The following is a 17,689-nucleotide window of genomic DNA, read 5'->3' as shown; positions in this document are numbered from 1 at the left end:
GCCGAGTTCCATTACATAAACCTGATTGTTGATCAATATTTCTCAACAACATTACCGGAACACCAATTTTTAGTCTTAACTCATGTGTTGGTAGACATAAAGAATTAATGGTATTAAGAAATTCAGGGTATGAATATCATCAAGACTATTATTGTTTTCACCAAATGAACATGGACTATCAACACTTAAGTATGTTTTTTCATCACCTGGAATAAAATTCATAATGTAGTTGTTCAATGTATCAACAATATCATTTGTTGGTGCTAAGATTGTCTTATTCTGAAAAAAAAGAAGGATTATTCATATTATCCAAGAGTGATGGATATGTGGTATCAATAATTGAAGCAATAGGGTTGCTTGTATTCTTAATTAGCAAGTCATCTGGTATTATAATTTCATTTTCACCATCATTAATTTCTCTGATATTCCCATCACCAACTTTTAAAATCCAACTCGAGAACTCTTTTACGTCATTGAGATCCGAACACAAAGATGCAGATTGGAGTCTCATATTGTTTTGTCAATGTTAAGACTCGACAAAATTGCCAAGGGTATGAAGAGTTAATGCTAGCATGTACAATATCTTGTCTCGTCCCTTTTGGAATAACAAGAAGAACTTTCCTGAAATCACCGTCCAAGACAATAACTTTTCCTCAAAAGGGAAGATTCATACTTTTTGGATTGGAGATTCTAAGTATATCCCTAAACGATTTATCAATAGCTTCAAAGCAATGTTTATGAACCATATGAGCTTCATCCCAAATAATAAGCTTTGACTTAATACGACACGTAGAATTCTCAATGATGTTTATTTGTATAGCGAATATTGAATGAGTTGTCCTTCCACCAGGAATAAGTAATGATGATATTCCACTCGAGGCCACTGTCAAAACAATATCTCACTTTGATCTAATTGTAGTAGAAATTGCCCTCTAGATGAATGTCTTACTGGTTCCACCATAGCCATATAGGAAGAAAAGTCTGCCACGATTATCATTCACGCTACTTATGATTGTGTCATATATGTTCATTTGTTTTTGAATCATTGTGGAAGTTAATGTTTAATGTTCTAAAACTTTTTTTAATGTTATTGTTACCCGTAAAAAAAATGAATTATTAGTAATGACTAGACAAAATAAGTAATTTTGAAAATTTTAAACTAACATACATACCAAAACCCTTTAGCAAGACAATATTTCTTGAAGTACTTGGTTCTTCATTTTGTTTCATTATTCATAAATCAATGTTTACGAGTAATGATTGATAGAATTAAATAAGTTATTAGCAAGAAAAGTAGAAGAAAATTTTTCTTGTTAATAGAAATAATATAATATATAAAAAAATAATATTATTATCAAATATTAATAGACCAAAATTTTAAATTGAAGTTTGTTAAAATTTTGCTTATTTTGAGTCCTAATGTTAGGAATATAATAACCCGCTTTAAAAAATGTGCATATAACCAGCTTTAAAAAATGTGCATAATTTTGAATTGGGAGGATATAATATGAGAAATAGCCCAAATACTTTGGAAGGTAATATTTTATAAAAACAAAACCACACCCAAATTTAAATTTTATAAAAAAATGGTAATATTTTATTAAAGAATTGATGATATATGTTATGAGAAATAGTCAACAAACTATTTTGGAAGGTGTTTTTCGGTTAGAAATTATAAAAACAAAATCACACGTGAATTCTATCTTAACAATTTTTTTTTTCAGTTATATTTTTTATAATATTTTATTAAAAAATGGCTAACTTTATTTTTAAAAGTTTGATAGTATAAAATATATAATTAGCATAAAAATAAATGAGAAAATTTTCATGATGGAACATTAATAGATCAAATTTTGAAATTGAAGTTTGTTTTATTTTTGCTATTTAAAGTCATAATATTAGGAATATAAATCATATTTTAAAAATAATTTGGAAGGGACTCGTTTTTTAGTTAGAAATTAAAAAAAAGTAAAATTGATAAAATTGTACTACAAAATTGACAATATTTTTATCAAAAAAAATGTTTTTGAGGTTTGACTGGTTCCTTTTTTCCAAAAAAAAAACTAATTCTATTTTTCGATAAATTTATATATTTTATTAAAAATTGATAATATTTAATTAAAAATTCGCTAGGTTATTTTTCAAGGTTTGACTAATTCAATTTATTTAAGTATTTTTTAATATATTATAAGAAATTTGAATAAATAATAAAAAGTAATTATTAATTCTTTATATTTAAAATTAAATATTTGTAAAAAAGTATTTTATTACTTAATTGTAAGACTTAGAAGGATATAATGGAAATAAATAAATAATAATAAATGTATAATATAACTAATTAATAAAGAAGTGATTTGTAGATGATATAAATTAATTTATTACATAAATATGAGTGAAAGGAATCAATATAAAACTCAAAACAATCTAGTTTTGAAAATAATTGAAAAATGTTTGAGAAATTTATTTCATTTAGTTATAATTATTTTATCAAAATAGTTATATATTTAAAATACAAATTAGTATATATGATTATTTTCACAAATGTGAAACTTTCAAGTAAAGAATTATTTATTAAATAAATCACAATAGACAAAAATGAATGATATAATTGAAATAATTCAAAAAAAAAAAAATTACTAAAACAAATAAGTGTTAAACAACTAAAATTTTAAACAATGAACTTAAAAAACCTAATTAATCTAACCTAAAAAATTGATAACAACTAAATGCAACTTCTTTATAAAAATTATAATGATATACCTTTTCATATAAGAGAAGCAACTAAATGCTAAAAGTTTGTTATGGATTAATTGATTTAGTGGATTGTCATGTCCACAGCTTAAATTAATCTAGTTAATTATATTTAATTAACTTAAAACAAAAACAAAAAGACCATCTATATATTTAGATAATTATCTAAACAAAATGCAACTTGCAAGATCCACAACAGATTTAGTGGGGTGTCATGTTCACAACTTAAATTGATTTAATTGACTGATATATTATAATAATTTAATTATTAAAATAATTAGTTGAACGAAATTTAACTATTAATTATAAATAAATAATTTGGTAGAAATTTTGGGTAACATAATATTTTATTACTTAAAAGTAAATAATATTAAATTAGAGAGATAGTTGAACAAAATTTAACTAATAATTAAATAAATTGGTGAAAATTTTGGGTAACATAATATTTTATTAATTAAAAGATAAATCAGAGGGATATTCATTATTAAATAAATAAATATAGTCATTATTAAATAAATAAAATGAATATAGTAAATTATAGATTTAGTGGGATAACATATTATAATAATTTAACTATTAATTAAATAATTAAAAGAAAAAAAATTAAATTATAGTCATTATTAAATAAATAAATAAAATACATATAGTAAATTATAGAATTGACCTTTGTTTTAGCACCAAAATTTGTTAAGAAACTTAACAACTTTAACCTATAAAATAGGTTAAAAATTGACCTCCCTTTTGACGTCAAAATTACTAAGAGACTTAACAATTTTAATATATATGGTATTTATAATTTATAAAAATATTATAATAAATTTTACTTTCTTTTAGTTTTTCTATTCATTGTCATTCTACAAGACAAAAAATTATTCAGTAGTTTAAAAGTTTATAAGGTACTGTTATGTCCCGTACAAGCCATTTTGCAAATAAACACACCTTATTTAAAAACAAAAATTGATAAAATAGTAATAGATTAAAGACTAAATTGATTGTTTATTTATTTTGATGAAAACGTTTACAAAATTAATTGATTGAGTTTTAAAATATTTCTATAAATCACTATAGTTCTTTTTTCCCTATAAATTCAATTTCTGCATCTTATTTAAATCTCACCCTAGCAACTATAATACTGTTAGTTCATTCTTGAGATTAGGGTTTCGAATATCAAGCAAGCGTCGTCAATGGATTGGAACATGAACAAGCACGTGAGTGTGGTTGCAGGGACGAATAAAAAGGTAAAGTTAAGAAAAGAACTACACATACATGAAGATGTTGCGATTTCCATTCTATTAAAATTGTGTATTAAATCTTTGAGGAGATTTGAATGTGTTTGTAAATCATGGTCCCTCTTGTTTGATAATCCTAATTTCATGACTTTGTACCGCAAAGTTTTCTTAACAAAGGAACATCCTTATTATGATCATACATCTCTTCTTCTACATGGGATGTTTACTCCTTCGAAAGCATTTGAATTGTATTCTGTTGCTGGGGATAGGTTTGAGAATAAGGTCAAGTTAGAGTGGCCAAGGGTGAAATATGATCAACCAATATCTGTATATACTCTTTTAAAACAAAATGAGTATAATTGTGTTCCTAATTTTAACATTTTAGGTTCATGTAGTGTTAATGGGATCCTTTGTCTAATCCCGCCATTCCGACCGAAAACAGTTGTACTGTGGAATCCATCTATTAATGACTTTAAGGTTATTTCCCCTAATTTTGTTAATGATAATCATTCTTTTCATATTCATCGTGGGTTTGGTTATGACCGTCACACATACGATTATAAAGTGATTTATGAAGTGATGTGTTATGGACAAATATTTGGTATGAAAGATCTTTGGAAGATATATAGTCTAAGAACCAACTCTTGGAGAATACTCGATCTTAATATGCATCACAAGTTTATGGATGTACAACAATTGTACATGGATGGACTCTCTCATTGGATGTGCAAAAGTGAAACACATGACGGAACATATCTGCTGTCATTTGACTGGAGCAATGAAGTTTTCATTACGACATCGGTGCCCTCAGACATTGATGACAACTTTGTGCCATTAGTAAGGAAACACTTCATGTTATTGAAGGGCTCTATTGCTTTGATATTAAATTACGAAGAGACGGCTACATTTCACATTTCAGTTTTGGGAGAAGTTAGTGTAAAGGAATCATGGACTAAAATGTTTATTATAGGGTCTATCCCTTACCTTATGTATCCTATTGGAGAGGGAAAGAAGGGTGATATGATGTTCGTTAAAGAAGATGGTGGACTGGTTTTGTTCAACTTAAATACCCAAGCGATTGAGGAGGGCCTTGGTATTAAAACAAATAGATTTCATTGTACGATACTAATTCATAGAGAAAACCTTATTCCGTTTGAAGGAAAGGGTATTTAATTTTTTATATTCTTATTTTCACCAAATTGGTAAGAATTATACTTGTATCCAAGTGGCTTGTCAATTGGAAATATAGACATGTTTCTTGTTTGTTTTGAAGGTTTGTGTTTGGTAAACTTTATAATCTAATGAGCAACTTGTTTCTGTTTGAATTTGATTACTTCCTACTTGCAATATATAAACCACTATGACTGAAAATTACTTATTGGGTGTTTTTTATATAAAGTTTGTTCTATCTGTTTTTCATCATAGGACTAGCTGAGGAATTTATAGAGAGTTAGGTTTATATTTATCTGAGCACAAAATTTGGCCTCCGAGGATTACGAAATCTCTCATACGGTATGTCTTGAAGATGCATTTTACCAATAAGTGTGTTGGGAAGACAGTAGCAAAATGCTTTTTTCTTGAAGACATACCTGCTATTTTTGTTCACTTGGAGAAAGAACAAAGATATCATGGTAATGTATTGATTATCTTAACTCTTTCTCATTGTGACAGTTTATAGCAACATCTTTGTATTTTATGAGGCAATATTAAACGATTTCATGCCTAGTAGAAAATTGTGTACAATGACGGAAGGAATTCATGCTTAAGTGGAGGTACATTCCTAGCATAATCTAGTATCTCTACCAAATCTATTTAAGCATATATGCTTTCCATATGTTTCAATTATAATATTCGATTTTTGTTTTATATCTAGTTATAAATCTATTGTAAGTGAACAAAAGATCTGATACCATGCTCATTGTTCCAACAATGGGGACTTATTAATAGGTAATAGGAGTTACTGCAAAAGTGACAAATCTATCAATCAGAAACGTGCCTTATTATCTGTCATGTTAAATTGCATGAAAATTTAAAATGAATTCTAGGTTGGAACAAAATTATTTATATAAATTGAATTTTGATGATAACAAAATATTTAAAAAATAATTGGGTATATTAACATACGTTCAAGTATGTAGGATTATAAACTTTAAATTCAACTCAGAACTGACCCTGATAAAAGGATATAAAGAGAAGCTAAATGACTCAGGGTTTGAAGAATCAGAATCTGAACATGGTATCTTAGATTTTGGTGACAGCTCAGACTCTGAAGACCTCTGTTAAAGGTACTCAACTTTTGATTTGTACTCTGTCTCCAATGCAGACCAATCTTGTCAAAACCAGACTTTTGGAAAAATGCAACTAGGGTTTCTTAGTGCAAGGCTCAAGGATAGTTGACGTGACCTCTTAAATCTGCCCCAAAATCTTGGTAGATACCTAATATGAAAACGACGCAATGGACACAGTTATTATACATTGGATGAAGATTTTAATAGGATTGACTTCTAACGTCTCTTTCTTGGAAGTGCTTCTTTACTAAGATAACTTGTGCAAGTCACCTTCCAACGACTCTTTTTCAGCCTCTATAAAAAAGAGTTGAAGATTTAAAGGAAGGTCACCGAACTAACGAATAACAAGCGAACCATCTAAAGAAGAACAACATTGAGCACAACTTTGAGCTAAATTTTTTATCTGTTTACTATACAAGTTCTTAAGATTTCTTATCTGTGTATACCTTAGAAATCTTAAGTGATTAAGAATCTTTGTGTGTGTTGTATCACTTCTATACTACTGATTTTACATAAAGTATAATTGTTATCTATTCTCCTAAATTATTTGGTTAGAGTATAGGAAGTCTCTTGCTAGTTTGTTTGAGCAGAGGAAGTCTTTTGTTAGTTTGCTTGAGCGGTGGAAGTCTCTTGCATGCGTGCTTGAGCGGAAGTCTCTTGTCTGTGTGCTTGAGCAAAAGAAGTCTCTTGCATGTGTGCTTCAGCGGAAGCCTCTTGCCTGTGTGCTTGAGCAGAAGTCTCTTTCTAGTGTGATTGAGTAGTTGAAGTCTCTTGCTAGTTTGCTTGAGCAAAGTGTAATCGGTTTGATTATAGTAAAATCTCTCGTTAGACAAGGGGACTGGACTACTCTCATTTTAGGAGAGGAACCGAAATAACTCTGTGTTGCTTTATCTATTGCTTATGATTATTATTCATTCCGCTGCTAACAATTCTGAGATCAGATTTTGAACTTGTTCAGATTTTGTAGTTGGTTTTTCAGAAGAGAAAAAGAATTAACATACAGAATTCAACCCCCTTACTTGTGTATTTTTCTCACCTTCAGTTGGCATCAAAGCACGGTCTGTACTATAACACTTAGTAGTGGTGCAGAAAAGATCATGAGAAAAATATATCTTCCATCATGCCTAATGGTCATGAAATAACTAATCCTGGTAGTCCTGGTGAGGGTACACCTCGTGGTAATAATAACAATGATCAAAGTACATATGATAAGAATAATTCTATTGCTAGACCTCCAACATTCAGTGGAGACTCTACTGAATTTTTAATGGTGGAAGAGTAAGATGTACACTTACATTATAGGTCTTGATGGCGAATTGTGGGATATCTTGGTAGATGGCATTGACATTCAAGTCAATTGTGTTCGGATGGTCACATGACAGGAAAACTCTCACACCTGATCATAAAAAGATCTACAGAAAACATCACAGAGTGAGAGACATTATTGTTGATGTCTTGCCTCATTTCGAGGATATAAATATTATTGACAAATCTATTGCCAAAACTATTTTTAAATCTTTATTTGCTTCCTGTCAGATACAAACCTAAGGTGACAACTATTCAGGAAGCTAAAAACCTGAACAATATCAGTCTTAAAAGTCTAATAAGTAATCTCCAAAGCTATGAGTTAGAACTCAATGGAGATGAAGAACCAATAAATAAATCAAAATCTCTGACTTTGAAATATGTTGGGAGGTCTGAGAAGTCTTCTCAGACCTGAGAGCATAAAGAAGCCACTCATAATGAAGCTTCAGATGAAGATTCTGATAATGATGAAAGAGCTTTAGAAATGCTACTTCAACTGTCAAAGGCCTGATCATTTCATAGTTGATTGTCCTGATATTCAAAAGGACAAAACCAAAAAGGAACACTTCCAGAAGAATGACTTCAAAAGTAAGTTCAATAAGAGTCTCATGGCAACATGAAATGAAATGGATGATAAAGAAGAAGCTGAAAAAAGTAAAAAGGAAGCCAATCTAACTTTGGTGGCTACAACCTTCTCAGACTCAGAATCAGAAGCTGATCCTGACTCAGAATCAGAAGCTGATCCTGACTCAGACTAAAAAGATACTGAAGACGTATTCTCTAAACTCTCTAAATCTGATTTAATTACCTTATGTTAACACTTTATGGATAAATGCCAGCAGAAAGCCATACATATGAATATTATATAGAAGCAAAATGGTCATATAAGAGATGAACTAAACTTCTCAAAAGACAAGATTGAAAAACTTGAAAGAGATCAAATTGCTTTAATAAAAGATATGTCTGACAAACCTCTTGATAAATATACAATAACTATTCAAGAGTTAATCATATCTTCCTTTAACATAACCAAACTTGCATCCATGATCTATGGTATAAGTAGAAGCAAAGGAGAAGGTCTTCGCTATCATAAAAAACCTTATAATCCAAGGATTGAAATCTTGATGAACCCATCAGATCCATCTTCTTCAAGCTCTGCTAAAAATAGGTTGAACTCTCACTTTAATAAGCAAAAGGTTCAAACCAAAAAAAAACTATAACTGCAGAATCATAGTTTTTGAAGAAATCAGAACCTGAGATCCCAAGATCAAAGGTCCTGAAGAAGTCACGTGAAAGGTTCTAAAAGAATCAGAACCTAAAACATCAAAGTCAAAGGTTATGATGAAGCTAGAACCTAAGACATCTGGTTATAGAGTTTTGAAAGGTCTAAAACTTAAGACTATGAATCATTCAAGACGATAAACTTCAAAATCTAAAGTCTTGAATGATCCAAAGCCTCATTACAAATCTAAGGCCCAAAATTAAAGACGGTCTATCAATATTTCTCAACCTGATTGTTGATCAATATTTCTCAACAACATTATTGAAACACTAACTTTTAGTCTTAACTCATGTGTTGGTATACCGAGAGAATTAATGGTGTTAAGAAATTCAGGATTATGAATATTATCAAGACTATTATTATTTTCCCCAAATGAACACGGACTAAGAGCACTTAAGTATGTTTTTTCATCACCTGGAATCAAAGTCATAATATAGTTGTTCAATGTATCAACAATATCATTTGTTAGTGCTAAGATTGTCCTATTCTGAAAAAAAGAAGAATCATTCATATTATCCAAGAGTGATGGATATGTGGTATCAATAATTGAAGAAATAGGGTTGCTTGTATTCTTAATTAGCAAGTCATTTGGTATTGTAATTTTATTTTCACCATCATTAATTTCTCTGTTCCCATCACCAACTTTTAAAATCCAACTCGAGAACTCTTTTATGTCATTGAGATCCGAACACAAAATTGCCAAAAATACGAAGAGTTAATGCTAGCATGTACAATATCTTGTCTCGTCCCTTTCGGAATAACAAGAAGAATTTGCCTGAAATCACCGTCCAAGACAACAACTTTTTCTCCAAAGGGAAAATTCATACTTCTTGGATTGGAGATTCTAAGTATATCCATAAATGATTTATCAACATCTTCAAAGCAATGTTTATGAATCATATGAGCTTTATCCCAAATAATAAGCTTTGACTTAACAATTAATTCAGCTAAAGGATCATCTGGCTTAATACGACACGTAGAATTCTCAATGATGTTTATTGGTATGGCGAATCTTGATTGGACTGTCCTTCCACCAGGAATAAGTAATGATGATATTTCACTCAAGGACACCGTCAAAACAATATCTCCCTTTGATCTAATTGCAACATGAATCACCCTCCAGATGAATGTCTTACCGGTTCTACCATAGCCATATAGGAAAAAAGTTCACCATAATTATCATTCACGCTACTTATGATTGTGTCATATATGTTCATTTGTTCTTTAATGTTTGGTGTTCTAAAACTTTTTAATGTTATTGTTACATGTAAAAAGAGAGAGTAACTATTTGAATTATTATTAATGGCTAAACAAAAGAAGTAATTTTGAAAATTTTAAAGTAACAAACATACCCACGTCCCTTTAGCAAGACAATATTTCTTGAAGTACTTAGTTCTTCATTTTGTTTCATTATTCATAAATCAATGTTAATGAGTAATGGTTGATAAAATTAAATAAGTTATTAGCAAGAAAAGTAGAAGAAAATTTTTCATGTTAATAAAAACAATATAATATGTAAACAAAATTATATTATTATCAAATATTAATAGATCAATTTTTTAAATTAAAGTTTGTTAAAATTTTGTTTATTTTGAGTCATAATGTTAGAAATATAATAACCAACTTAAAAAAATGTGCCTAATTTTGAATTGGGAGATTATAATATGAGAAATAGCCCAAAGTATTTTGGAATGCAGGTGTTTTTGACTTAGAAATTATAAAAACAAAACCACATGGGAATTCTAGTTTAACAATTTTTTTTCAGTTTTATTTTTTATAATATTTTATTAAAAAATGGTTAACTTTATTCTTGAAAGTTTGATAGTATAAAATATATAATTAGCATAAAAATAAATGAGAAAAATTTCAGGATAGAATTAATAAATCAAATTCTGAAATTGAAGTTTGTTTTATTTTTGCTATTTAAAGTCATAATATTAGAAATATAAATGATATTTTAAAAATAATTTGAAAGGTGCTCGTTTTTTAGTTAGAAATTAAAAAAAAAAAAAGCAAAATTGATAAAACTATACTACAAAATTGATAATATTTTTATCATTTTTTTTTTTTGAGGTTTGACTGATTTTTTTTTTCAAAAAAAGTATTAATAGACCAAACTTTTAAATTCAAGTTGGTTAAAATTTTGCTTATTTTGTGTCATAATATTAGAAATATAATAATTAACTTAAAAAAACTTGCCTAATTTTGAATTGGAAGGTTATAATATGAAAAATAGCCCAAATACTTTGGAAGGTGGGTGTTTTTCGGTTAGAAATTACAAAAACAAAACCACACGCCAAATTTATATTTTATAAAAAAAATAGTAATATTTTATTGAAAAATTGATGATATATGTTATGAGAAATAAACTATTTTGGAAGGGGTGTTTTTCGGTTAGAAATTATAAAAACAAAATCACACGTGGATTCTAGCTTAATAATTTTTTTTGACACTTTTATATTTTATTAAAAATTGGCTAACTTTATTTTTGAAAGTTTGATAGTATAAAATATATAATTAGCATAAAAATAAATGAGAAAAATTTCATAATGAAACATTAATAGATTAAATTTTGAAATTGAAGTTTGTTTTATTTTTGCTATTTAAAGTCATAATATTAGGAATATAAATCATATTTTAAAAATAATTTGGAGGGGGCTCGTTTTTTTGGTTAGAAATAAAAAAAGAAGTAAAATTTATATAATTGTATGACAAAATTGATAATATTTTTATCAAAAAAAAGTTTTTGAGGTTTGACTGATTCCTTTTTTCCTAAAAAAACTAATTCTATTTTTTGACAAATTTATATATTTTATTATAAATTGATAATATTTTATTAAAAATTCGCTAGGGTTATTTTTAAAGGTTTGACTAATTCAATTTATGTAACTATTTTTTAATATATTATAAGAAAGTTGAATAAATAATAAAAATAGTTATTAATTCTTTATATTTAAAATTAAATACTTATAAAAAATATTTTATTACTTAATTGTAAGACTTAGAAGGATATAATGGAAATAAATAAATAATAATAAATGTATAATATAACTAATTAATAAATATGTGATTTGTAGATGATATAAATTAATTTATTACCTAAATGTGAGTGAAAAGAATAATATAAAATCCAAAACTATCGAGTTTTGAAAATAATTGACAAATGATTGAGAAGTTTATTTCATTCAGTTATAATTCTTTTATAAAAATATTTATATATTTAAAATACAAATTAGTATAAATATATATATATATATATATATATATATATATATAATTATTTTCACAAATGTGAAACTTTAAAGTAAAGAATTATTTATTACATAAATAACCATAGAAAAAAAGGAATGATATAATTGAAATAATTCAAAAAAAAATTACTAAAATAAATAAATGTTAACACAACTGAATTTTCAAACAAATGAACTTAATGAACCTAATTAATCCAACCTAAAAAATTGTTTAACTGCGACAACTTTTTATTAGGGGTGGCAAAACGGGCTCGGCCCGCTGGGCATGTCCATTTTGCCCTCGCTTTTGTGCGGGGCGGGTCAAGGATTTAGGCCCTCACCCTCAAATGTGTCCGCCCCGCCGCGTTCCGTTTTTTTCGCGGGTTTTTGCGGGCACGTATATTTACATAAATTTTTGCATTTTTAGGCTTAAATAGTGCAGTGTCCGCGGGCTTTCCCCGCCCACCCTCACTTTTTTACGGGACGGATCTAAATTTTAGGCTCACATCCTCAACTATGACCGTCCTACCACGTTCCGTTTTTTGCGGGACGAGCCTAAACGGGGCGGGCATGCCCGTTTGCCACCCCTACTTTTTATATTTCAGAAAGCTTGACAATTCAGTTACACAATTAGTCTTAATGTATGTCACATGAGAGTCTGCACGTCTCTTTTTTAAAGACTTGTCAACAAAAGTATTATCATCATTAATTTTAATCTAAAAAAAATTTAATAAGACATATAAAAAATATTAATATTAGGTATATTTGTAATTAATAAATAAAATATTTATTTAATATTTTACTAGAATTTACCTCAATATTAACATTAACGTCTTTCTCATTGATTTCAAAAATAACTTTACCATTATTATGATTTTTTTTTTAAACTCACCGATGATTTTAATATCATCAAATATCTTTTTGATTGCATGTGTATAAAATATATGTTCGATATTTTTGTTGTTGATTTCCATTTTAAAAAGCATCTTCTTATTTCGTATTGTGTCAATTCCGGATGGATAATCCTCTATACTATTCTCCTATTATTGAAATATATAAATAATCAACTAAAAAAATTATTGATTTCTAAAGTAGGATCTAAAATATTTAAATATATAAACAATTAAAAAATTATCTAAGTCATTGAATTCAATAGTTTTTTTTTGTATTTTTCCCTAAATAGCGTTAATAAAAAAATTAATTAAATAATATTAATTATACTTACTCAAGATCTTGAAGAGTTAAATCCATGAGTTTGATTCTTTTTTCTTTTAATTCAACGTCTTTAATATCCGTCTTTTCAACCACATGTCTAATCACATCTAAAAAAATATTTATAATAATTAAATTAGAATAGATAAAATAAAATAAAAAATAAAATAAAAATTAATATTATATATATAAAGTAAAAAAAAAAGGTCTTCTTGACCTAAGTGTTGGAATCCATAATTATAGTAAAAACATATTGATGGTATTGGTACACATCATAAACAAGAGTTTTGGAAACCATTCACACAAGATTGACTTTTAGTAAACAAAATTAACCATGAAATGTTGACTTTTTTGTTGAGAAAGTCTTATGAGGATTTTAAATGTTAGTTAGGCAATTGATCTTTTGATTAAAGCATTTCAAATTGACTAATTTTTAAAAAATACAACATAAAAGAACCATTTAAGTCTGGTCAAATCCATGTTAATTAATTCTATTTAATTAATTTTATTTAAAACAAAAATAAAACAAAAAACTGCAACCTAAAAAGCCTGGTCAAATCTAGGAAAGGTTGGGTTAATTGATTTAGTGGGGTGTCCTGTCCAGAACTTAAATTAATTTAATTAATTATATTTAATTAATTTAAAACAAAAATAAAAAGACATATAGATAATTTCCTAAACAAAATGCAATGGAAAGGTTGGGTTAATTGATATAGTGGGTGTCATGTCCACAACTTAAATTGATTTAATGGGCTTACATATTATAATAATTTAATTATTAATTAATTATTAAAATAATTAGTTGAACGAAATTTAACTATCAATTAATAAATAAATTGAAGGAAATTTTGGATAACATAATATTTTATTAATTAAAAGAAAACAATATTAAATTAGAGGGATAGTTGAGCGAAACTTAACTATTAATTAATAATAAATAAATTTGTGGAAATTTTGGGTAATATAATATTTTATTAATTAAAAGATAAATTGGAGGGATAGTCATTATTAAATAAATAAATATAATCATTATTAAATAAATAAATATAGTAAATTATAGATTTAGTGGGATAATATATTGTAAGTATTTAAAAAGATAAATTGATGAAATAGTAATAGATTAAAGACTAAATTGATTGTTTTTTTATTTTGATGAAAATGTTTACAAAATTAATTGATTGAGTTTTAAATTATTTCTATAAACCACTATGGTTCTTTTTTCCCTATAAATTCAATTTCTGCATCTTATTTAAATCTCACCCTAGCAACTATAATACTGTTAGTTCATTCTTGAGATTAGGGTTTCGAATATCAATGGATTGGAACATGAACAAGCACAAGCACGTGACTGTGGTTGCAGGGACGAATGAAAAGGTAAAGTTAAGAAAAGAACTACACATACATGAAGATGTTGCGATTTCCATTCTATTAAAATTGTGTATTAAATCTTTGAGGAGATTTGAATGTGTTTGCAAATCATGGTCCCTCTTGTTTGATAATCCTAATTTCATGACTTTGTACCGCAATGTTTTCTTAACAAAGGAACATCCTTATTATGATCATACATCTCTTCTTCTACATGGGGTGTTTACTCCTCAGGAAGTTCCCTATGAAGATGAAATATTTGAATTGTATTCTGTTTGTGGGGATAGGTATGAGAATAAGATTAAATTAGAGTGGCCAAGGGTGAAATATGATCAACCAATATCTGTATATACTCTTTTTAAACAAAATGAGTATAATTATGTTCCTAATTTTAACATTTTAGGTTCAGGTAGTGTTAATGGGACCCTTTGTCTACTCCCACCATTCCTACAGAAAACCCTTGTATTGTGGAATCCATCTATTAATGACTTTAAGGTCGTTCGACCTAGGTTTGTTAATGATGATCATTTTGCTCATATTCATGTTGGGTTTGGTTATGACCGTCATACAGACGACTATAAAGTGATATGTCATGGACAGATATTTAGTAGAAAAAATATTTGGGAGATATATAGTCTAAGAACTAACTCTTGGAGATTACTCGATCTTAATATGCATCACGCTTTTATGGACAAACAGCAATTGTACATGGATGGACTCTCTCATTGGATGTGCCTAGGTGAAACACCTTACGAAAGATATTTGTTGTCATTTGACTGGAGCAATGAAGTTTTCATTACGACATCGGTACCCTCAGACATTGATGACAACTTTGTGCCATTAGTAAGGAAACACTTTGTGTTATTGAAGGGCTCTATTGCTTTGATCTTAAATTTCGAAGAGACGGCTACTTTTCACATTTCAGTTTTGGGAGAAATTAGTATAAAGGAATCATGGACTAAAATGTTTATTATAGGGCCCATCCCTTGCCTTAGGTATCCTATTGGAGAGGGAAAGAAGGGTGATATGATCTTCGTTAAAGAAGATGGTGGACTGGTTTCGGTCAACTTAAATACCCAAACGGCTGAGGAACTTGGTTTTAAAACAAAAAGATTTTGTAAGATACTAAATCTTAGAGAAAACCTTCTTCCGTTTGAAGGGGAAGAGTAATTAATATTTGTTTTCGTCCAAGTAGTAAGAGTTTCAATTGCAGATATATTTCTTAATTGTCATCAAGGAGTTTCTTATTTGTTTTGAAGGTTTATAGTTAGTATAATCCATCTATATATATATATATATATATATATATATATATATAATATATATATATATATATATATATATATATATATATATATATATATATATATATATGCTAATGATAGGTTTAAAAAGTTATGATTTATTCAAAGATATTCACCCAGTTATAGCAAACTGTATCCACCCAAATGAATATTTTTTAATAAGAATACATTGAAATGTTGAGCTTCATGTCATGTCTGATTTACATTTTCCCACTGCATCATAAAGTTGTCTGTTTATTAAGTTATATTCGGTGTACCAAAAGTCTGATACAAGAAAGTTAAAATCTTGAAAATCATCATTGTTTCACCGAGATTGTACTTACAAAATTTCTTTTCCAATAAGTATGTGTGTGCACAGTTGAGCTGCACACCGACTGCCATTTTAGCTTCTTCTTTTATTTTTATCATATTGAGAAAGATGTTACAATTCATGCTAATATAACTGATATTAATATTATGGATTGTTGAGTGTTGAGTGGAACTCCAATGCTCTTCAGTTTTCGAGTGTCAAATGCTGAGTAAGTACAAAATTGCTTACAAGGAATTCATGCCTAAGTGGATGTACATTACTAGCACACTCTAGTATCTCTATCAACTCTAAAATCTCTGTCAAATCTATTGAAACATAGTCCATATATATATATAAATTTAAAAAATAAATTTTGTTTATAATATAGAACGGAAGGAAGGAGTATATAATTTCCATATGTTTCAATTATAATATTCGACTTTGAGTTTTGACTAGCTGCTATAAGTTATAACTTGAGTTGAATAAATAATTAGAATAGTGCTTCCAATTTTTCTTTTTTAATATCACACCTATTAAGATCTACTCTATGTAACTATGTTCTCAACACATTCCTCATTCCAAACACTCTCAAGGAATTGCATTATTGTGACAATAATCATTAGAATATTTTCGGCTGAAACTACATGTCAGAGGTTGTTTAGACTTCTAGCATATGACTATTGAAAGATATTTTAAATGTTAAAAATCGCAATTTTATTTGTGATTTTGTAGTTGATGTTGTCGTTAGGCATGACAACGGGGCGGGTCGGGGACGGTTTTTACCTTCCCCAAACCCAAATCCAAACCCCCAAACAATCCCCATTCCCCGTCCCAAATCCAAACGGTGATGGAGAATCAAAACTCAAACCCGTCCTAAACGGGTTCGGGTATCCCCGCCCCGCCACCATTCATTTAGTGAAATCAATTTTTTAAATAGAAATATTTATTTTTCCAAAATAAAATTACATTATAAATAATAAAATAAAACAATCTAAAAAAATTTCATACATACATTTCAAATATTTTAAATAATAAATTCAAATTAAAATATCAAAACATTGACCACATATTTAATACTCTAAATATTCAAAAATAAATAATAATGTACATAATGAAATAAACGGGGCGGGTTCGGGGACGGGTTCGGGGTGGCTACTAGTGTCTCCATTACCCGACCCATCCCCATATTTTAAAATCGGGGAAAATCCAAACCCGAACCTAAACCCAGTCAAAGCGGGCTTTCTCCGTCAACTTCAGGGCGGGTTCAGGTTGGTACCCGCGGGTATGGGTTATGTTGTCATGCCTAGTTGTCGTGACTATATATAGAATATAATCTATCGGGTACTTGACTGCAAATGCACAGTCCAGTTATTTTAGTTTTAAAAGATATCGAACCCACAGGGACCGATGGTCAAACTAGTGCTACTAACGTCG

General features: G+C 28.3%; 2 protein-coding genes across 2 annotated transcripts; both read left to right on the top strand.

The window, feature by feature from the left end:
• The first annotated feature begins 3,935 nt into the window (after positions 1–3,935).
• On the top strand, positions 3,936–5,153 carry LOC127136320 (putative F-box protein At3g16210). The gene has a single exon (XM_051062897.1). It carries the CDS (start codon positions 3,936–3,938, stop codon positions 5,151–5,153), a length of 1,218 nt encoding a protein of 405 aa, XP_050918854.1.
• A 9,458-nt stretch (positions 5,154–14,611) lies between these two features.
• Positions 14,612–15,832, top strand: LOC127136318 (F-box/kelch-repeat protein At3g06240-like). The gene has a single exon (XM_051062896.1). It carries the CDS (start codon positions 14,612–14,614, stop codon positions 15,830–15,832), a length of 1,221 nt encoding a protein of 406 aa, XP_050918853.1.
• The last annotated feature ends 1,857 nt before the right edge of the window (positions 15,833–17,689 follow it).

The sequence above is a fragment of the Lathyrus oleraceus genome, chromosome 4, assembly GCF_024323335.1.
Source record: "Lathyrus oleraceus cultivar Zhongwan6 chromosome 4, CAAS_Psat_ZW6_1.0, whole genome shotgun sequence".
In the NCBI taxonomy this organism is placed as follows: Eukaryota; Viridiplantae; Streptophyta; class Magnoliopsida; order Fabales; family Fabaceae; genus Lathyrus; species Lathyrus oleraceus.
This window is presented reverse-complemented; position numbering and strand designations above follow the sequence as displayed.

Bases quoted from the DNA above. Each gene is read 5' to 3' on its own strand.
- LOC127136320 (XM_051062897.1), top strand. From the start codon at position 3,936: ATGGATTGGAACATGAACAAGCACGTGAGTGTGGTTGCAGGGACGAAT.
- LOC127136318 (XM_051062896.1), top strand. From the start codon at position 14,612: ATGGATTGGAACATGAACAAGCACAAGCACGTGACTGTGGTTGCAGGG.